The 22,733-nt window shown below is 41.1% G+C and overlaps 1 protein-coding gene across 2 annotated transcripts in view; it reads left to right on the top strand.

Moving 5' to 3' along the window:
• Window positions 1-671: 671 nt before the first annotated feature.
• LOC135512847 (protein ENL-like) overlaps window positions 672-22,733 on the top strand; it is a 30,229-nt gene continuing 8,167 nt past the window's right edge. For both annotated transcript variants that reach the window (XM_064935284.1, XM_064935283.1), the window contains exons 1-5: window positions 672-777; window positions 12,025-12,205; window positions 14,407-14,489; window positions 17,374-17,517; window positions 17,634-17,759. In XM_064935284.1, the coding sequence (XP_064791356.1) occupies window positions 766-777; window positions 12,025-12,205; window positions 14,407-14,489; window positions 17,374-17,517; window positions 17,634-17,759 (546 nt within the window). In that variant the 5' untranslated portion in view covers window positions 672-765. The remainder of the gene's footprint in view (window positions 778-12,024; window positions 12,206-14,406; window positions 14,490-17,373; window positions 17,518-17,633; window positions 17,760-22,733) is intronic.

Below are 22,733 nucleotides of genomic sequence, written 5' to 3'. Positions count from 1 at the left end.
CACCAATGTGTCGGCGGAAACACCGTGCCCCTAGCGACCTGGTCAGCGTGCACTGCGTCCGGCCCGCCATGTTCTGTAATTGTTAGATATTACTGCAATGTTGGAGCTAGAAGCACAAGCATTTCGCTACACCCGCAATAACATCTACTAATCACGTGTATGTGGCCAATAAAATTTGATTTGATGTTACAAATTCCAATTTGTTGTGGCTAACGTTAACGTTAGCTGGGTGGCTACCATTAGATAGGCTATGGGTTAAGGGTTAAGGTTAGGGGAAGGGTTAGCTAACATGCTAAGTAGTTGCAAAGTAGCTAAAAAGTAGTAGGCCTAAGTATTGCAAAGTTGCTAATTAGCTAAAATGCTAAAGTTGTCCTTTGGGTTGTTAGACATTCGCATTATACACCCACCCCGACCAGCCATCCTCCTTTTGTTTTTAATTTACTATGCTACGTCTAGTCTATGAGACCAGCCTTCCCTGTCACTCCTGGACGCTACAGAAAATACTTGGAATGTACTTGTCGCTCGTGAGAAGTCCCACCTCTGAAGTGCAATGGTTGGTTCAATACAAACGACTTAAACTTTTGCCTATCTGATTGGATAAGAAAGCTTTCTGTTTTGGTTGCTTGCCAGCAGCCGTCTGGAAGGGGAGGGGTGCTGTCTGGCTTCCGGTTTTAGGCTGAATTTGACACACAATGAGGTGCAGGGAACAACCTATCGCGAAACGCCGCTGTAAATAAATAGAACAATCACTGAAGCCACAGAATCATGGAGAATCAGGTAAAGTGACTTTTATGTCCCCTCGTGAATCCTTAACTTTTAACCGAAAGAATGCTAGAAGGCTGCGCCCGGGACAGAAATTAATGCCTGGTGCTCAAAAAAAAATCCTGCTAATCGAACTCATAGTTGGCTCACGCGCTTTGCTAGCTAGCTACACTCGCATACATCTTTATTTGACATAGCGAGCTGGCTAACGTTAGCCTCACTCAGCATTGCTAGCTAGCCACACAATCAGACGGGCATACAAAGGGATTTCTTGCTTGCTTGTGTATTATGGTATAATATATTGTGAAAGTAAGACATACTTACTCCTTACCCGGTTCGTAACCTAATTTAGCTCGAGCTACTACCTGTTAGGGACGCTCTCGCGGCCCTTCGCTACTAGGCACCGGTGGAAAGGATTGATCTTTCCAGGTCTGGGTGGAGGGGTGTGTATCTAGCTGCAGAGGAATTGAAAAGCGGGAATCACATCACCAGTTTAAAGGCAAAGATTATACAAAAATGAAGATATTTGAAAATCGTAGATACAGATTGCGTGTGTAACAGCTAGCTGTATACTGTGGTTGGTTGGGTGAAAACATGAAAGAACGACCATGAACTATGTCCACATCGTTGTCCATTGACAGACCTTAGCAGTCCATCTTATTTTTTCAAAATATCATGTCAGTAATTCCGCTGTTACTCTAGGTAGGAGTTTGAAAACATTCTGATCATGAGAATGCAAACTCTATTTCCATATCAAAGTCAGTGACTCATGGCATGAACTTGTGGGAACATGTCACTGTCCGGTGTTACCCCTTTGAAGAATGGAATTCCGTGACAAGGACTCATATTTTTAGCCTGATTACCCATAGTGGCAAAAAAGTATATAAGACTATCCATCAACAACCATGAAACATCTAAGAAGATAGTCATTGTATTTTTGTGCATTTCAAGTTGTCTGAAATCTAGACTACAATTATTTGGTTTTGCTAAAACTGCCCTTTGGCTACATTCCTTATTTCAGGAAATGTTGTTGTGTATCATAACGTCTGTGTTCTGTCATTGTACGATTTGTGCAATTATCAAAATCACAGTTAAATTCACAATAATACACCAGAAATGGTCATGTTCAAACCACATAGTGGTGGAATAGTTGCATGCTTTGTAATTGGAGTAGACTAGAGTATGATCTCTGTAAGGGCTGTGGTGTCTGGTGGGGCCTGTCCACCCATACAGAGCTCAAAGTTCTGCAGGTGTGTCTGTTCTGTTGATGGAGTAGTCTGTTTTCATAGAGTAGTCTGTTTTCATTGTCTGTGTGCCTCATCAAAGGAGACTTTTAAGATTATTTTTCCTTTGTCATGTTATTTTCATGGCACGTGGGGATTCATTGTTGTAAGAGCCTGCTTGTCTGCCAAGGAGTTCATTTCCTAGGGGGGTTCACTTGCCACAGTGATGGCGGCTGAATGTTTTTTGTTATCTTGTTCTTGCTGGGAAGTGGGAAGTAAACCAAATTAAATTATGGAATGTCATTCTGCCTCTGTGATTTTTGTTGTCATGAATCTAGAATCTTTATTGCGTAAGCATCAGGGTAACGGTGCTCTTGTCTTTTTCCTTGAGTCTTTGTCAATGTCAACCATCTCAGACCTTTTTTGTTATGATCTCTGATCTGTGAGGGTCAGTGTATGAATTGCGGGTTGTCTCTTAGCTGTATTTGGTGATGGCCAGTGATCCAGGGGAGCTGGTTGGTTGATGTGGAGGGGCTCCATGGCTGCTGCACTGACCCAGGGTGTGGTAGTGTCTGGAGTTAAAGGGCATTACCGCCACAGAATGGCTGGGTGAGACGCCAGGGAGGGGGTGTGTGAGGCTGAGAGTGCCAGACCAGCTCATCTCAATCCTGTCCCCTAATCTCTCCACTGAGTCACAGCTCATGGGCACTGTGGAAAGAAGGGGCCAAATCCCCACATTCTTCAAGCATGGACATAAAGTTCCTTTTCTGCCCCCCCCCCCCCCAATTCCTGGTCACTGCAGCATGTAGTCTGTCATCTCAGAACAACAAACTTTTTGAAATTGTAGTATAGAATTATTTTCCTTTTCTTAAGTCCAATGCAGCTGTTTTTACTTTTGTCATATAATTTGTGGGTAACAATTAAGTCATTTACTGTGATCAATAAAATGGTCAGAAAGAAACAACCTGTGATGAATTTTAGATGCTATAACGAAGATGGCGTAGCAGTCAGACATCTTTTGTCTTTTTTTATATCTTTGCAAATATTTTTCTTAACCTCGACTTCAACATACTCTCCTGCAATCTGCCTCAACCAATGTGGTATGGATCTGCTATTTTCCTTACTTTTGAACCGGAACCCCCAACAGTAGCTCGCCAGTTTAACTAGCTAGTAGTCAGCTAGCCACTGCTTGCAGTCATCAGCTACCATTAGCTCGGACAACTCTCGCCAGTCTGCACAGCGCGACTCAATCCAGAGCAAATCTAACTTATTTTTCTCCATATCTCTGGATTCCTATCACAAACCCTGAAGCTTTTCACTTGGACCATCGCAGCTAGCTAGCTGCTATCCGAGTGGCCACTCTTGGTTAACGTCTCTCTCGTCCTCTGTTCCTCTGGTAATGTAGAGGTTAATCCAGGCCCTGCAGTGCCGAGCTCCATTCCCCAGGCGCTCTCATTTGTTGACTTCTGTAACCGTAAAAGCCTTGGTGTCATGCATGTTAACATTAGAACCCTCCTCCCTAAGTTTGTTTTATTCACTGCTTTGGCACCCTCTGCCAACCCGGATGTCCTAGCCGTGTCTGAATCCTGGCTTAGGAAGACCACCAAAAATCCTGAAATTTCCATCCCTAACTATAAAATTTTCCGACAAGATAGAACGGCCAAAGGGGGCGGTGTTGCAATCTACTGCAGAGAGAGCCTGCAGAGCTCTGTCATACTATCCATGTCAATGCCCAAACAATTTGAGCTTCTACTTTTAACAAATCCACCTTTCCAGAAACAAGTCTCTCACCGTTGCCGCTTGCTATAGACCAAATGTGAACTGATTGCCCCCCATCTAACAATTCGAGCTGTTAGATGACCTAAACAGGGACATGCTTAACCTCTTACATCTATGGGGCGCTATTTCATTTTTGGATGAAAAACGTTCCGTTTTAAACAAGATATTTTGTCACAAAAAGATGCTCGACTATGCATATAATTGATACTATTCGAAAGAAAACACTCTGACGTGTCCAGAAATACCAAGATATTCTCTGTGCGTGCCCTAGAACGTGAGCTTCAGGCAAAACCAAGATGAGATGGCATCCAGGAAATGACAAGGATTTGAGGCTCTGTTTTCCATTGTCTCCTTAAATGGCTGTGAATGCGAGAGGAATGAGCCTGCCCTTTCTGTCGTTTCCCCAAGGTGTCTGCAGCATTGTGACGTATTTGTAGGCAGATCATTGGAAGATTGACCATAAGAGACCACATTTACCAGGTGTCCGCCCGGTGTCCTGCGCCGAAATTGGTGCGCAAAAGTCACCTGCCAGTATTTTTCCTTGGGATACAGAGAGGAAAGCAAGCTTCCACGAACTGCATATCAATGAAGAGATATGTGAAAAAACACCTTGAGGATTGATTCCAAACAACGTTTGCCATGTTTCGGTCGATATTATGTAGTTAATCCGGAAAAAGTTTTACGTTGTAGGTGACTGAATTTTCGGTTCGTTTCGGTAGCCAGACGCAATGTAGAAAACGGAACGATTTCTCCTACACACAGACGCTTTCAGGAAAAACTGCGCATTTGGTATGTAACTGAGAGTCTCCTCATTGAAAACATCAGAAGCTCTTCAAAGGTAAATGATTTTATTTATTTGGTTATCTGGTTTTTGTGAAAATGTTGCGTGCTAAATGCTACTCAAAATGCTATGCTAGCTTTGCATACTCTTACACAAATTAGTCAATTTCTATGGTTCAAAAGCATATTTTGAAAATCTGAGATGACAGTGTTGTTAAGAAAAGGCTAAGCTTGAGAGCAGACGCATTATTTTCATTTTATTTGCGATTTTCAGAAATCGTTAACGTTGCGTTATGCTAATGAGCCTGAGGCTTTAGTCACAAACCCGGATCCGGGATGGGGAGTTTCAAGAAGTTAACACCCCGGCCATCCTACAATCTAAACTTGATGCCCTCAATCTCACAGAAATTATCAATGAACATACCAGGTACAACCCAAATTCGTAAACACAGGCACCCTCATGGATATCATCCTGACCAACCTGCTCTCCAAATACACCGCTGCTGTCTTCAACCAGGATCTCAGCGATAACTGCCTCATTGTCTGCGTCCGTAATGGGTCTGCGGTCAAACGACCACCCCTCATCACTGTCAAATGCTCCCTAAAACACTTCATCGAGCGAGCAGGCCTTTCTAATCGACCTGGCCCGGGTATCCTGGAAGGATATTTGCCTCATTCCGTCAGAGGATGCCTGGTTATTCTTTAAAAGTGCTTTCCTCACCATCTTAAATAAACATGCCCCATTCAAAAAAAATGTAGAACCAGGAGCAGATATAGCCCTTGGTTCACTCCAGACCTGACTGCCCTTGACCAGTACAAAAACATCCTGTGGCATACTGCATTAGCATTGAATAGCCCCTGTGATATGCAACTTTTCAGGGACGTTAGGAACCAATATACACAGGTAGTTAGGAAAGCAAAGGCTTGCTTTTTCAAACAGAAATGAGCATCCTGTAGCACAAACTCCAAAGTTTTGGGACACTAAAGTCCATGGAGAATAAGAGCACCTCCTCCCAGCTACCCACTGCACTGAGGCTAGGAAACACTGTCACCAGCGATAAATCTGCGATAATTGAGAATTGCAATAAGCATTTTTCTACGGCTGGTCATGCTTTCCACCTGGCTGCCCCAACCCCGGGCAACAGCCCTGCACCGCCCACAGCAACTTGCCCAAGCCTCCCCATTTCTCCTTCACCCAAATCTAGATAGCTGATATTCTGAAAGAGCTGCAGAATCTGGACCCCTACAAATCAGCCGGCCTAGAAAATCTGGACCCTCTCTTAATAACATTGTCCGCCGCCATTGTTGTAACCCCTATTACTCGTTTGATCAACCTCTATTTCGTATCGTCTGAAATTCCCAAAGATTGGAAAGCTGCCGCGGTCATCCCCCTCTTCAAAGGGGGAGACACTCTAGACCCAAAATCTTTCCTACCCTGCCTTTCTATGGTCTTCGAAAGCCAAGTTAACAAACAGATCACCGAACATTTCAAATCCCACCGTACCTTCTCTGCTATGCAATCTGGTTTCAGAGCTGGTCATGGGTGCACCTCAGCCACGCTCAAGTTCCTAAACTATATCATAACCGCCATAGATAAGAGACAATACTGTGCAGCTGTATTCATCGACCTGGCCAAGGTTTTCGACACTGGCAATCACCACATTCTTATCGGCAGACTCAACAGCCTTGGTTCCTCAAATGACTGCCTCGCCTGGTTCACCAACTACTTCTCTGATAGAGTTCAGTGTGTCACATCGGAGGGCCTGTTGTACTGACCTCTGGCAGTCTCTATGGGGGTGTCACAGGGTTCAATCATCAGGCCAACTCTTTTCTCTGTATACATCAATGATGTCGCTCTTGCTGCTGGTGATGCTTTGATCCACCTCTACGTAGACAACACCATTCTTTATACTTTTGGACCTTCTTTGGACACTGTTAAAACCTACCCATCCCGGATCCGGGAGTGTTGCCATCAACTGACACTAATTAGCATAACGCAACGGACATAAATATTACTAGAAAATATTCATATTCATGAAATCACAAGTGAAATATATTGAAACACAGCTTAGCCTTTTGTTAATCACTCTGTCATCTCAGATTTTGAAAATATGCTTTACAACCAAAGCAAGACAAGCATTTGTGTACGTTTATCGATAGCCTAGCATTATGCCTAGCTAGCAGCAGGCAACCTGGTCACAAATCAGAAAAGCAATCAAATTAAATTGTTTACCTTTGAGCTTCGGATGTTTTCACTCACAAGACTCCCAGTTAGATAGCAAATGTTCATTTTTTTGAAAAATATTATTTTTGTAGCCTAAATAAGTTCTTCACGTTTGGCTGAGAATTCAACTGGAAATTGCGGTCACGACAACGCCAAAAAATATTCCAAATTAGCTCCATAATATTGACAGAAACATGGCAAACGTTGTTTATAATCAATCCTCAAGGTGTTTTTCAAATATCTATTTGATAATATATCAACTGGGACAGGTGGCTTCTTAGTAGGAAAGAGAGAAACAATGGCCGCATTTGTCTCTTACGCACAAAACACTCAGACTCCAGCTGACCACTGACGCAATGTTGACGTTCAGGCTCATTTTTCAAAATAAAAGCCTGAAACTATGTATTGTGACACTAGACACATTAGGGAAGCCATAGAAAAAGGAATCTGGTTGATATCTCATTCACTGCTCAATAGGGACGCATAGGAACGCAGAGCTTTCTAAATAAGAGTCCCTTCCTGATGGGATTTTTCTCAGGCTTTCGCCTGCAATATCAGTTCTGTTATACTCACAGACAATATTTTTACAGTTTTGGAAACTTTTTAGTGTTTTCTATCCTAAGCTGTCAATTATATGCATATTCTAGCATCTTGTCCTGACAAAATAGCTTAAATGCAAGTAAAACTAAGTGCATGCTCTTCAACCGATCGCTGCCCACACCTGCCCGCCCGTCCCAGCATCGCTACTCTGGACGGTTTTAACTTAGAATTTGTGGACAACTACAAATACCCATGTGTCTGGCTAGACTGTATACTCTCCTTCGACTCGCATTAAGCATCTCCAATCCAAACTTAAATTTAGAACCGGCTTCCTATTCCACAGCAAAGCATCCTTCACTCATGCTGCCAAACACCCTTGTAAAACTGACTATCCTACCGATCCTTCACTTCGGCGAAGTCAGAGCAGATCACTGCACCTGTACATAGCCCATCTGTAATGTACAAAATAGCCCCCAACGCTCTACTCAGACTACATCCAGTTTGCTATCACAGTGTCATCCGTTTTGTCACCAAAGCCCCATGTACTACTCACCATTGCAACCTGTATGCTGTTGGCTGGCCCTCGCATCATATTCGTCGCCAAACCCACTGGCTCCAGGTCATCTAAGTCTTTGCTAGGTATTATCTCAGCTCGCTGGTCACCATCGCAGCACCCACCCGTAGCACGCACTCCAGCAGGTATTTCACTAGTCACCCCCAAAGTCATTCCTCCTTCGGCCGCCTTTCCTTCCAGTTCTCTGCTGCTAATGACTGGAACAAACTGCAAAAATCACTGAACCTGGAGACTCATATCTCACTCACTAGCTTTAAGCACCAGCTGTCAGAGCAGCTCACAGATCACTGCACCTGTACATAGCCCATCTGTAAATACCTCATCCAACTAACTCATCCCCATACTGTTATTTTATTTATTTTTCACCTTTGCACCCCAGTATCTCTACTTGCACACTCATCTTCTGCACATGTAATACTCCAGTGTTTAATTGCTATATTATTATATATATATTTTTTAACCTTTATTTAACTAGGCAAGTCAGTTAAGAACAAAATTTTATTTTCAATGACGGCCTAGGAACTGGGGGTTAACTGCCTGTTCAGGGGCAGAATGACAGATCTGTACCTTGTCAGCTTGGGGGTTTGAACATGCAACCTTCCGGTTACTGCCCTCTAACCACTAGGCTACCCTGCCACCTCATTTGCACACACTGTATATAGACTTCTATTTATTGTATTATTGACTGTATGTTTGTTCTATTTGTAACTCTGTTTGTATCGAACTGCTTTGCTTTATCTTGTCCAGGTCGCAGTTGTAAATGAGAACTTGTTCTCAACTAGCCTACCTGGTTAAATAAAGGTGAAATAAATAAAGATGAAAAAAAAGTTTCTTTGCTACACTGCCTTCAGAAAGTATTCCTTCCTTTTGACTTATTCCACATTTTCTTACAGCCTGAATTCAAAATTGATAAACATTTGCTCATCCATCTAAACACAATACCCCATATTGACAAAGTGAAAACATGTTTTTAGACATTTCAGCAAATTTATTGAAAATTAAAAACAAAAAGATTTCATTTACATTAGTATTCACACCCCCGAGTCAATACATTTAGATTAAACTTTGGCAGCAAATGACTACTGTGAGTCTTTCTGGTTAAGTCTCAAAGAGCTTTGCACACCTGGATTGTACAATATTTACCCATTTTTTAAATTTTCATAATTCCTCAAGTTTTGTCAAATTGTTTGTTGATCATTGCTAGACAACCATTTTCAAGTCTTACCATAGATTTTCAAGCAGATTGAAGTTAACACTTTCTTGGCCACTCCAGAACATTCACTGTCTTCTTGGTAAGCAACTCCAATATAGATTTGGCTTTGTTTTAGGTTATTGTCCTGCTGAAAGGTGACTTAATCTCCCAGTGTCTAGTGGAATGCAGACTGAACCAGGTTTTCCTCTAGGATTTTGCATTTGCTTAGCTGCATTCCGTTTCTTTGTTATCCTGAAATACTTCCCAATCTTTACCATTTACAAGCATACCCATAACAGCAGCCACCACTATGCATGGTACTCAGTAATGTGTTATATTGGATTTTCCCTAAACATTGCACTTTGTATTCAGGACAAAAAGTGAATTGCTTTGCCACATGTTTTGAAGTATTACTTTAGTGACTTGTTACAAACAGGATGCATGTTTTGGGAATATTTGTATTCTGTACAGACTAGAGGTTGACCGATTTTTATGATTTTTCAACATATATACCGATTATTGGAGGACCAAAAAAAGCTGATACCGATAAATAATCCGCTTTAAAAAAAATAATATATATATATATATATTTGTAATAATGACAATTACAACAATACTGAAAGCACAATGAACACATCAATAACATCAATTTAGCCTCAAGTAAATAATGAAACATGTTCAATTTTGTTTAAATAATGCAAACACAAAAGTGTTGGAGAAGAAAGTAAAAGTGCAATATGTGCCATGTAAAAAAGCTAACGTTTAAGTTCCCTGCTCAGAACATGAGAACATATGAAAGCTGGTGGTTCCTTTTAACATGAGTTATCAATATTCCCGGGTAAGAAGTTTTAGGTTGTAGTTATTATAGGACTATTTCTCTCTATACCATTTGTATTTCATATACCTTTTGACTATTGGGTGTTCTAATAGATACTTTAGTATTGCCAGCCTAATCTCGGGAGTTGATAGGCTTGAATTCATAAACAGCGCAATGCTTGAAGCATTGTGAAGAGCTGCTGGCAAACGCAGTAAAGTGCTGTTTGAATTAATGCTTACGAGCCTGCTGCTGCCTACCACCGCTTAGTCAGACTGCTTTATCAAATCATAGACTTAATTATAATATAAAAACACACAGAAATATGAGCCATTAATATGGTCAAATCCGGAAACGATAATTTCGAAAACAAAATGTTTATTCTTTCAGAGAAATGCGGAACCGTTCCGTATTTTATCGAACGGGCGGCCACCCTAAGTCTAAATATTGCTGTTACATTGCACAACCTTCAATGTTATATCATAATTACGTAAAATTCTGGCAAATTAGTTCGCAACGAGCCAGGCGGACCAAACTGCTGCATATACCCTAACTCTGCGTGCAATGAACGCAAGAGAAGTGACACAATTTCCCTAGTTTAGTATTGCCTGCTAACATGAATTTCTTTTAACTAAATATGCATGTTTAAAAATATATACTTCTGTGTATTTATAGTTAGGTACATTCTTGTATCGATTGTGCTTTTTTCACAAATGCGCTTTTGTTAAATCATCCCCCATTTGGCGAAGTTGGCTGTCTTTGTTAGGAAGAAATGGTCTTCACAGTTCAACGAGACAGACGGCCCAAACTGCTGCATATACTCTGACTCTGTTGCACAGAATGCAAGAGAAGTGACACAATTTCCCTAGTTAAAAGAAATTAATGTTGGCAGGCAATATTAACAAAATATACAGGTTTAAAAATATATACTTGTGTATTGATTTTAAGAACGGCGTTGATGTTTATGATTAGGGACACTTTGGTGCTACGATAGTGCTTTTTTTTTCTCCCAAATGCGCTTGTTAAATCACCTGTTTGGCGAAGTAGGCTGTGATTCAATGATAAATTAACAGGCACCACATCGATTATATGCAACGCAGGACAAGCTAGATAAACTAGTAATATCATCAACCATGTGTCGTTAACTTGTGATTATGATTGATTGTTTTTTACAAGATACGTTTAATGCTAGCTAGCACCTTACCGTGGCTCCTTGCTGCACTCACATAACAGGTAGTCAGCCTGCCACGCAGTCTCCTCTTGTAGTGCAATGTAATCGGCCATAATCGGCGTCCAAAAATGCAGATTACCTATTGTTATGAAAATTAAATCGGACATTCCGATTAATTGGTCGATCTCTAGTACAGACTTCCTTCTTTTCACTCTGTCAATTAGGTTAGCTTTGTGGCGTTACTGCAATATTTTTGATCCATCCTCAGTTTTCTTCTATCACAGCCATTAAACTTTAAAACAAAAATTGTTTTAAAGTCACCATTGTCCTTCCTCTCCAGCAACTGAGTTAGGAAGGACGCCTGTATCTTTTTAGTGACTGGGTGTCAATACGATACACCAACGTGTAACTAATAACTACACCATGCTCAAAGGGATATTCAATGTCTGCTTTTTTATTTTTTACCCATCTACCAATAGATACCCTTCTTTGCGATGCATTGGAAAACCTCCCTGGTCTTTGTGGTTGAATCTGTTTGAAATTCACTGCTCGACTGAGGGACCTTACAGATAATTGTGTGTGTGGGATACAGAGATGAGGTAGGCTAGTCATTCAAAAATCATGTTGAACACTATTATTGCACACAGTGAGTCCATGCAATTTATTATGTGACTTGTTAAGCACATTTTGACTCCTGAATTTATTGAGACTCACCATAATAAAGGGGTTGAATACTTACTTATTGACTCACGACATTTCATCTTTTCATTTTTAATACAAAAAATAATTTTGAGTTAATTAACATAATACCAGTTTAACATTATGGGGTATTGTGTGTAGGCAAGTGACAAAAAAATATAAAAATGTAATCAATTTTAAATTGGGGCTCGAACATCAAAATGTGGAAAAAGGGAGGGGTGGGAATTCTTTCTGAAGGCACTGTATGTCTGACCTTGTGTCTGCAGTGCACAGTGCAGGTGAAGCTGGAGCTAGGACACCGAGCCCAGTTGAGGAAGAAGGTGACCTCGGAGGGCTTCACCCACGACTGGATGGTGTTTGTGCGAGGGCCTGAGACTGGGGACATACAGCACTTTGTGGAGAAGGTTGTCTTCCGGCTACATGAGAGCTTCCCCAAACCCAAGAGAGGTGGGTTGGACAAAGCATACTCATGCACACACACAAATGAACTTGCCTCAAACTGGTTCTGTGATTACTTTGTTTGTTTTTGTTTGGGGAGTGGAGAGAGGATTTACCTTGACAACTTTGTTAACCAGTACTGTTACATTTATTCTATGGTAGTGTGATGTGCACACACACAGAAGGCCTATAGAGTAGAGGTCGACCAATTTTTATTTTTTAATGATTTTTCAACACCGATACCAATTATTTCGGCTAAGGTGTATGTAAACTTCCGACTTCAACTGTATATATTATAATTTTGAGGAGAGGATGTCAAGACAAAGTTGTAAAGGTGAATCCTCTCCTCAAAATGTGTGTGTGTGTGTGTGTGTGTGTGTGTGTGTGTGTATATGTAATAATGACAATTACAGCAATACTGAATGAGCAATGAACACTTATTTTAACTTAATATAATATATAAATCTATTTATTCTCAAATAAATAATGAAACATGCTCAATTTGATTTTAAATAATGCAAAAACACAGTGTTGGAGAAGAAAGTAAAAGTACAATATGTGCCATGTAAAAACATTGAAGTTCCTTGGTCAGAACATGAGAACATATGAAAGCTGGTGGTTCAATATTCCCAGTTAAGAAGTTTTAGGTATTATAGGAATTATGCCGCGTCGACTATTTCTCTCTCTACCATTTGTATTTCATATACTTTTGACAATTGGATGTTTTTTTATGGACTATAGTATTGCAAGCCTAATCTCAGGAGTTGATAGGCTTGAAGTCATAAACAGCGCTGTGAAGCAAGCATTGCTAAGAACTGCTGGCAAACGCAGTAACGTTTGAATGAACACTTACTAGCCTCTTGCCGCCTACCATCGCGCAGTCAGACTGCTCTACAAATCATAGACTTAATCATAGACTTATAATATAATAATCACAGAAATACAAGCCGTTGGTCATTAATATGGTCAAATCCGGAAACGATAATTTCGTATTTTATCGAATGGGCGGCCACCCAATGTCTAAATATTGCCGTTACATTGCACAACCTTCAATGTTATGTCATAATTATGTAAAATTCTGGCAAATTAGTTTGCAACGAGCCAGGCGGCCCAAACTGCTGCATATACCCTGACTCTGCGTGCAATGAACGCAAGAGAAGTGACACAATTTCCCTAGTTAATATTGCCTGCTAACATTAATTTATTTTTAACTAAATATGCATGTTTAAAAAAATATACTTCTGTGTATTGATTTTAAGAAAGGCATTGATGTTTATGGTTAGGGGCATTCATGCAACGATTTTCATGAATACGCTTTTGATAAATCATCCCCCGTTTGGCGAAGTAGGCTGTGATTCAATGATAAATTAACAGGCACCGCATTGATTATATGCAACGCAGGACAAGCTAGTTAGCCTAGTAATATCATCAACCATGTGTAGTTAACTAGTGATTATGTGAAGATACGTTTAATGCTAGCTAGCAACTTACCTTGGATCCTTGCTGCACTCGCGTAACAGGTGGTGAGCCTGCCACGCAGTTTCCTCGTGGAATGCAATGTAATCGGCCATAATCGGCTTCCAAAAATGCCGATTTACAGATTGTCATGAAAACTTGAAAACGGCCATGCCGATTAATCAATCGACCTCTACTATAGAGCATTGCCTACTACTCTTCTCCAGACCAGACCACATCTCACCTCATTAAGTCACTGTAAAGCTTAGGGTCATTATGGTTACTCCCCATGGCGGTGATCATGATGGTTACTGCCCATGGCGGTGATCATGATGGTTACTGCCCATGGCGGTGATCATGATGGTTACGGCCCATGGCGGTGATCATGATGGTTACGGCCCATGGCGGTGATCATGATGGTTACGGCCCATGGCGGTGATCATGATGGTTACGGCCCATGGCGGTGATCATGATGGTGGCGGTGATCATGATGGCGGCCCATGGCGGTGATCATGATGGTTACGGCCCATGGCGGTGATCATGATGGTTACGGCCCATGGAGGTGATCATTATGGTTACGGCCCATGGCGGTGATCATTATGGTTACGTCCCATGGTGGCTCCGACAAACTTTAGGTTGTAATGACTGGCTCTCCCAGGGAGGCTAGAGCTAGTTCCCCATTAGCCTTCTAGCAATGACCATTGATGTTATCCAACTGAATGTATGGGGCTGATGTGCCTGTGTTGTCTCTTCAGTATGCAAGGAGCCACCATACAAAGTGGAGGAGTCGGGCTACGCTGGGTTCCTCATGCCTATCGAGGTCTACTTCAAGAACAAGGTGAGAGCTCAGTCACAGCCTCTGTAATGGTACTATGTTAAGTGTCACTATCCCTCAGAATGTGGGCTACTGTTACATGTGATTCCTAATGGATACGATTTTCTCTGGTGCTCTAAGCCTTTTCCTGAAATCAAATCTGATATAGTTCTCCTACAATGGCTTGTTTATATTAATTGGCACAGTCTGAATAGTTTTTCTTTCTTTCTTTTGTCTATCAATATTTGTGTCGTTTGGTTGGTTGGTATTCAATGTGCACACGTGGTTCATTTGCTGCTTTTAGTCATGTGACCGTGTGTGTGGAGACACCAGGGCTGCGGTTCAAACTCATAAAAGACACACCCTCGTCCACTTACCCTCGCCTTATGCTCTTGGTGGAATCCAAATGATTAGCCAAACAAGGGAAGTTTGCAACATAAGCCCCTCAGCCCTCGTTTTTAGTCGAGGTTGCGAGTGTACAATTGTGTTCACTTCGGGGCCTGAAACTCCCCATAATTCAGTTTGTGACAATTGTACATCCGCTAAGAAAAGTCAGCCAACAATTAAAACCTCAATGTCATTATGGAGTCAATATACAAGTGTAAAAAACGAATGAAAATAAGTTAAATTGTGCATGACAACACAAACACGTCTCGTAAAAGTAATGATGTTTTTGTTTAGTTAGGTTTTGGAAATTGTACATTTTCCTTCAGAAGTTCCAGCTAGGCAGGCTAACGTTAGTTGGCTAAATAATTTGCTCGCTATCGTACAGTAGGCGTATATTAATAATTATATATTTAATGTTAGTAGATATGCAATCATAATTTACTGTAGGGCATATAAAGCACTTACAAGTGTTGTTTCTTTGGCTAAACTGGATTAAGTGATATGACTTGCTATTCTATAAAATAATATTAATAATATTTATTAATATTACCTGATTGAGCTAATCATGTAAATGTAATTATCTAAAGTCGGGGCACCACAAAATAATATTTATAGAGCTGTTATCTTCCGAATAAACTCTTAAAGACCTAGTAATATTTTACATCAATAGCAGTCAATATTAATCGTCATCTTAATTCCGTCTCATCTGAAAGTTGTTGTAAATTCTTGGTTATCTGCACCAACCCAAGTTGAATCGGCAATACAACATTGGGTTTAATTATTTATTTACTAAATACCTAACTAATCGCACAGAATTACACATACACATAATTAAATCATAACCTGATTACAAATGACGTCATAAAGGAAAACGTCCATAGCGGGCGGAACAGATATGACAGCTTGTTACACAAATGAAAAGGGGCTGGGTTTGAGTAAAAGAGCGGGAAGACTCAGAACAAAGGGCGAAGCTGTGCTATCGGAAATACAGTGTCTTATGCATTCTAAATTACCGCCCATTTGGAAAAGGAAAATGCAATAAATATTTACTCTGAGCTGCGCTTCGGTAGATTGGTGGTAGATGGAAGGCCGTGTTGTCCAACCGAGTCCTTTGTCCTTTGAAGAATGTCTCTGGTTGTCAATTGAATACGTTGTAGTAACGTCGTTGTGTGATAGACAGGATACTCTGTCTGTTCCTTCCTAACCCGCAGCGGCTATTGCTAACGGCCAGGAGGTATCACTTCTGTAGTGAATAAGAGTTCAAAGTTCATACCATTCGCAACCAAAGCTCACGCTGATGTTGGCTTCGTTCTGTAGTTATTATCTGAACCATTCTGACATCGGACCATCTTCCCCACATCCTCTGAACATGAGGTTATATTGTCATCAAGGGCTTATATACGAATGGAGAGGAGGGCGTGTTTGAAAAGTTTTATAGCCCATGTCCCTTCATAGGGGTGGGCCACTGATTGAGCAGAGCCCTATCTTATGAAAACCCAAATCTCACATTTTAGAAGCTAAAATCACATTTAATCCCATCGCGAATCATTTCATATTCAAACATTTAAATTGAACAACAATTCCATGTGAAACCGATAACTCTAATATGTAGACTTTCCACTGTAGAGTTTGTCATTTTATCATTGATGAGAATGTCTCGGATGACAACCGAACTGACATCATATTCATTAAGTACCACCGCATATGTTCAATTGGTCGGATTACCAGAATATAATTAATTTCCCCCCACCTTCTGATGTTCCCAGAATCTCTGTTAACCAAGGGGTTTGCAAATGTAACATCAGTAGGGTAGAGAGCGGAAAAGGGGGGGAAGAGGTATTTATGACTGTCATAAACCCCCCAGGCCACCGTCATGACACAAGCTACCGGTGGCTAAAAACACAATCATCGCGGGATGAACGAGTGACGAATTTCCTGGCAAGGGCGGTCCATTTAAAAATAATTCCTTCCTCCCTCGCCCCTTGTATATCGCCAGATGTCATGATAAATCATCAGTAGTGTCTACTTAATTTGAGGGCTGAGGGGATAGGGTGTGTCTTTTAAGTGTTTGGACTGCAGACCCAACATTGGTTATGCTAGTGATACTGCGGCTGTGTGTGGTGACACTGGTCATGCTAGTAATGGGCCTTTGGCTGCTGGTCTGGCTGGTGTACTGTCTGTCTGCACCTCCTCATGTCACTGGAGGTCCTGTTTTCAAAGGGCCTACAGTTTATCTGGCATGTCTGCTGGGAATGTTTTTACTGGCCTCTGTCTTTTATCTGTAACTCTTGACTCCTGGCATTTTCGGAAAGCATCCGTTTGTTTACCAAAATGTCCTACTGTTCTCTCCCATTGTGGAATGTTAGCTCTTATCAGTGAGTGCACTCCAGATATGCCTCTTATTAACTTGGCAGGGCATCGGCTATTCTTACTGTTAGCTGATAATATGCTGCTGATAAGGACTTAACAGGGCTCGGCAGCGCAGGGCTGACTAGATATGTGAACTCATTATTATTTACAGGAGGAGCCTAAGAAGGTGTGTTTCAACTATGACCTCTTCCTGAACCTGGAGGGGAACCCCCCTGTCAATCACCTGCGCTGTGAGAAACTCACCTTTAACAACCCCACACGGGAGTTCAGACGCAAGCTGGTCAAGGCTGGAGGGGTAAGATGGGGAAAGGGATGATATGGGATGAGTGGGGAGTGTTGTAGTGTAATGGCAAGAGAGAATGTACCGTGTTGTTGTTTGTCCTCACTCTTCTGCCTCTCTATGTCTCTCAGGTCATGGTGGTGCCGGAAGGGACGGAGGCAGTGTCGAGGCCCAGTCCAGACTACCCCATGCTCCCTACCATCCCACTGTCTGCCTTCTCAGACCCCAAGAAGACCAAGACCTCCCACGGGTCAAAGGTTAGCACCATGCCTCGCCTACTACACCGATAAGAAGGAGTAGGAATGTGTAAATTATTGCTCAAGCAGTCAATACAGCAGAGGATAGGAGAGTAGAGTACAGTTGAGATAAGGGACGGGAAACCCTGTGTGGGTGTGTGTGTCTTTTTGTTCCCCCAGCTTTTAATCATAAAATGTCATCCTTTCATTAATCCAGCTGGATTTCCACTCCATGTTCTGGGTCACGGATCATCCCAAATACACAGGCATGATTAAAAACATAAAATCTGTTTAATTATCATAGTATTAACGTGGACGATCTATGTTTTGCGTATGGATACGTACATGCATGTTGTGGAATGATAAGAATGACACAAGGTGAATGGCAGTTCTCCGGTGAGCCTTTGGCTAAGAGTGCATTGACAGTAGAATGATTATGGTAGTGATGGATCAGCTGGGTTCTCTGAAGGATAGTAGCGGTTAGAGCTTTGGGCCAGTAACCGGAAGGTTGCTGGATCGAATCCCCAAGCTGAACAGGTGAAAATCTGTCATTCTGCCCCTGCCTGCACAAGGCAGTTAAACCACTGTTCCCCCGTATGCCGTCCATTGTAATTAAGAATTTGTTCAGCAATCCCAATACCGGGATCGATATGACAACTACCAGTGAAAATAGAGGGCGCCAAATTCAAACCAAAGAAATCTCATAATTACAATTCCTAAAACATACATGTGTTTTATATCATTTTAATGGTAATCTTGTTGTTAATCCCATCAAAGTGTCCGATTTCAAATAGGCTTTTCAACGAATGCACTACAAACGATTATGTTAGGTCTCCACCAAACCACAGTATGCACAGCCATTTTCCAGCGAAATATAGCATTCACAAAAACCAGAAATAAAGATAAAATTAATCACTAACCTTGAATTATCTTCATCAGATGACACTCATAGGACTTCATGTTACACAATACATGAATGTTTTGTTTGTTAAAGTTCACGTTTAAAAACAAAATCTGAGTTTACATTGGTTTATTAGATTCACTAGTTCCAAAAACATCAAGTGATTTTGCATTGCTACATCGTTTCAACAGAAATACTCATCATCAATGAAGATGATTATACAAGTTATACACATGGAATTATAGATATAACTCTCCTTAATGCAACCGCTGTGTCAGATTTCAAAACAAGTTTACGGAAAAAGCAACACATGCAATAATCTGAGACGGCGCTCAGAACAGAAGCCAAATTAGCCTCCATGTTGGAGTCAACAGAAACCAGAAAATACATGATAAATGTTTCCTTACCTTTGATGAACTTCATCAGAATGCAGTCCTATTAATCCCAGGTCCACAATAAATGCTTGATTTGTTCGAAAATGTCCGTTATTTATGTCCAATTAGCTACTTTGGTTAGCGCGTTTGGTAAAGAATTCCAAAGTCACAAAGCGCGTCCACTATAACATGACGAAATGTAGAAACATGTCAAACGATGTACTGAATCAATCTTTAGAATGTTGTTTACATACATCTTGAATAACGTTCCAACCAGAGAATTAGAATGACTTCAGATGAGCGGTGGAACACAGGTCCTTCCCCTGTGAACGCGCTTGGTGAATGCATGGTCAACTCGTGGCAGTGGTGACTATTTCCTGTGTCATTCGACCCCCCTTCACATTAGTCATCAGACAAAGTTCTATTGACTGTTAACATCTCGTGGAAGGTGTAGGAAGTGAAAACTCATCCATAGCTCGCTGTAATTTCAATGAGAGCTTGGTTGAAAATCTGCCACCTCAGGGAAAAAAAACAGGAAGTGGAATTTCTCAGGTTTTTGCCTGCTATATGAGTTCTGTTATACTCAGACATAATTCAAACAGTTTTAGAAGTGTTTTCTATCCAATACTAATAATAATATGCAAATATTAGTAACTATGACTGAGGAGCTGGCCGTTTACAATGGGCACCTTTTCATCCAAGCTGCACAATACTGCCCCTGCAGCCATAAAAAGTTAACTGGCTTGCCTCGTTAAAAATATAGATGCAGTTGAAGTCGGAAGTTTACATACACTTAGGTTGGAGTCATTAAAACTTTAAAACAACCACTCCACAAATGTCTTGTTAACAAACTGTAGTTTTGGCAAGTCAGTTGTGTCATGCACAAAGTAGATGTCCTAAGTAATTTTTCCAATAATTATTTACAGACAGATTATTTCACTTGTAATTCACTGTATCACAATTCTAGTGGGTCAGAAGTTTACATACACTAAGTTGACTGCCTTTTAAACAGCTTGGAAAATTCCAAAAAATGATACCATGGCTAATTGACATAATTTCAGTCAATGTACCCGTGGATGTATTTCAAGGCCTACCTTCAAACTCAGTGCCTCTTTGCTTGACATCATGGGAAAATGTAAAGAAATTAGCCAAGACCTCAGAAAAAAAATTGTAGACCTCCACAAGTCTGGTTCATCCTTGGGAGCAATATCCAAACGCCTGAAGGTACCATGTTCATCTGTACAAACAATAGTACGCAAGTATAAACACCATGGGACCACGCAGCTGTCATACCGCTTAGGAAGGAGACTCGTTCTGTCTCCTTTGGTGCGGAAAGTGCAAATCAATCCCAGAACAACAGCAAAGAACCATGTGAAGATGCTGGAGGAAACAGGTACAAAAGTATCTATATCCACAGTAAAACGAGTCTTATAACGACATAACCTGGAAGGGCACTCAGCAAGGAAGAAGCCACTGCTCCAAAACTGCCATAAAAAAAGCCAGACTATGGTTTGCAATTGCACATGGGGGACAAAGATTGTACTTTTTGGAAAAATGTCCTCTGGTCTGATGAAACAAAAATATAACATTTTGGCCATAATGACCATCGTTATGTTCGGAGATAAAAGGGGGAGGCTTGCAAACCGAGGAACACAATCCCAAACGTGAAGCACGGGGTTGGCAGCATCCTGTTGTGGGGGTGTTTTGCTGCAGGAGGGACTGGTGCACTTCACAAAATAGATGGCATCATGAATTAGAAAATTGTGGATATATTGAAACAACATCTGAAGATATCAGTCAGGATGTTAAAGCTTGGTCGCAAATGGGTCTTCCAAATGGACAATGACTCCAAGCATACTTCCAAAGTTGTGGCAAAATGGCTTAAGTCAAGGTATTGGAGTGGCCATCACAAAGCCCTGACCTCAATCCCATAGAACATTTGTGTGTATAACTGAAAACGCGTGTGCGAGCAAGGAGGCCTACAAACCTGACTCAGTTACACCAGTTCTGTGAGGAGGAATGGGCCAAAATTCACCCAACTTATTGTGGGAAGCTTGAGGAAGGCTACCCAAAATGTTTGACCCAAGTTACACAATTTAAAGGCAATGCTTCCAAATACTAATTGAGTGCATGTAAACTTCTGACCCGATGGGAATGTGATGAAAGAAATAAAAGCTGAAAGAAATCATTCTCTCTACTATTATTCTGACATTTCACATTCTTAAAATAAGGTGGTGATCCTAACTGACCTAAAAAAGGGAATTATTACTGGGATTAAATGTCAGAAATTGTGAAAAATTGAGTTTAAATGTATTTGGCTAAGGTGTATGTAAACTTCCGACTTCAACTGTGTGTATATGTGTGTGTGTGTGTGTGCGCGTGTGTGCGTGCCTGCCATTTTAAGATGAGGACACACTTCTTTTTTTTCATGAACATGGCCTTATACCTATTAAAGCATATTGAATGACTGTCATTTATATTCCATTCACCCATTACAATGCAACAGTGATAGGTTTAGGCTACTACATGGTACTCACATTTTCCCTATTCCCATTATGAGGTTACCACAACCTAGCCTATGAATGAAAATGCACAACATGGTGACACATGGTGACCTTGCACACACTTGCCTGCATCTAGCTGATCTAGGGTGTAACCATTAGTCCATCGCCATTATGCTTGCTTCTATTTTAAGAAACTTTTTTCAACAGAATCGGCGGAATGAATACAGCCCTGATCACGCATAAACACAGTTCACTTTCGTATCAGCCACATTGTATCCCTTCTCACATCTATGCACTTTTCTCATCTTTTTTTCCCTTCGCTTGCGGACTTCAATGCACAGCACATCAGCTGTATGTGGCCAGGCGAAAAAACCTTTCAGGCAAACCATATCATAAGCGCTACACACAGCCTACATCGTTGTCACCATATTAGCTAAAGTAACGTCATAGTCAACATAGCTAATAGAACTAACGCGTTAGTAAACCCGCTACAATCATGCAGTAATGTTACAGTGTACAGTCGGTAAGCAGTTTTGCAGTTACACCGGCGGGCCCCGGAGGCAATACATTTGTAAAACCAAAAGCTTACCGTGACTTGGAAGCGTTCCAGTGTTGTGTTGGATAGTCATAGCCAGCTAGCTTACATAGAATTCCTCTGTTTTGAGCAAGGTTTTTCAGAAGGATAAAGTAGCTAGCTGCATTTGCTAGCTAAGAAAGTGTAAAAAATTACTCTCTCTTTTGGGAAGAAATTCATTTTTTTTCTAAAATGTTCAAATATTGTCTTTCTCTCTCTTTGAGTCAACTACCTACCACATTTTATGCACTGCAGTGCTAGCTAGCTGTAGCTTATGCTTTCAGTAGTAGATTCATTCTCTGATCCTTTGATTGGGTGGACAACATGTAAGTTCATGCTGCAAGAGCGCTGATAAGTTGGAGGACGTCATCCAGAAGTTGTCATAATTACTGTGTAAGTCTATGGAAGAGTGTGATAACCATGAGCCTATGAGGATTTGTATTGAAGTCAATGTACCCAGAGGAGGACAGAAACTACCTGTCCACCGGCCACACCATGGTGCTACCGTACAGACTGCTAAAGCAGTCCACAGGGATGCTGGCCCATGTTGATTCCAATTTTTAAAATGTTGCCTTTATTTAAGTAGGCGAGTCAGTTAAGAACAAATTCTTATTTTCATTGACGGCCCATCCCGGCCAAACC

Source organism: Oncorhynchus masou, chromosome 24 (genome assembly GCF_036934945.1).
Source record: "Oncorhynchus masou masou isolate Uvic2021 chromosome 24, UVic_Omas_1.1, whole genome shotgun sequence".
Classification (NCBI taxonomy): Eukaryota; Metazoa; Chordata; class Actinopteri; order Salmoniformes; family Salmonidae; genus Oncorhynchus; species Oncorhynchus masou.
This window is presented reverse-complemented; position numbering and strand designations above follow the sequence as displayed.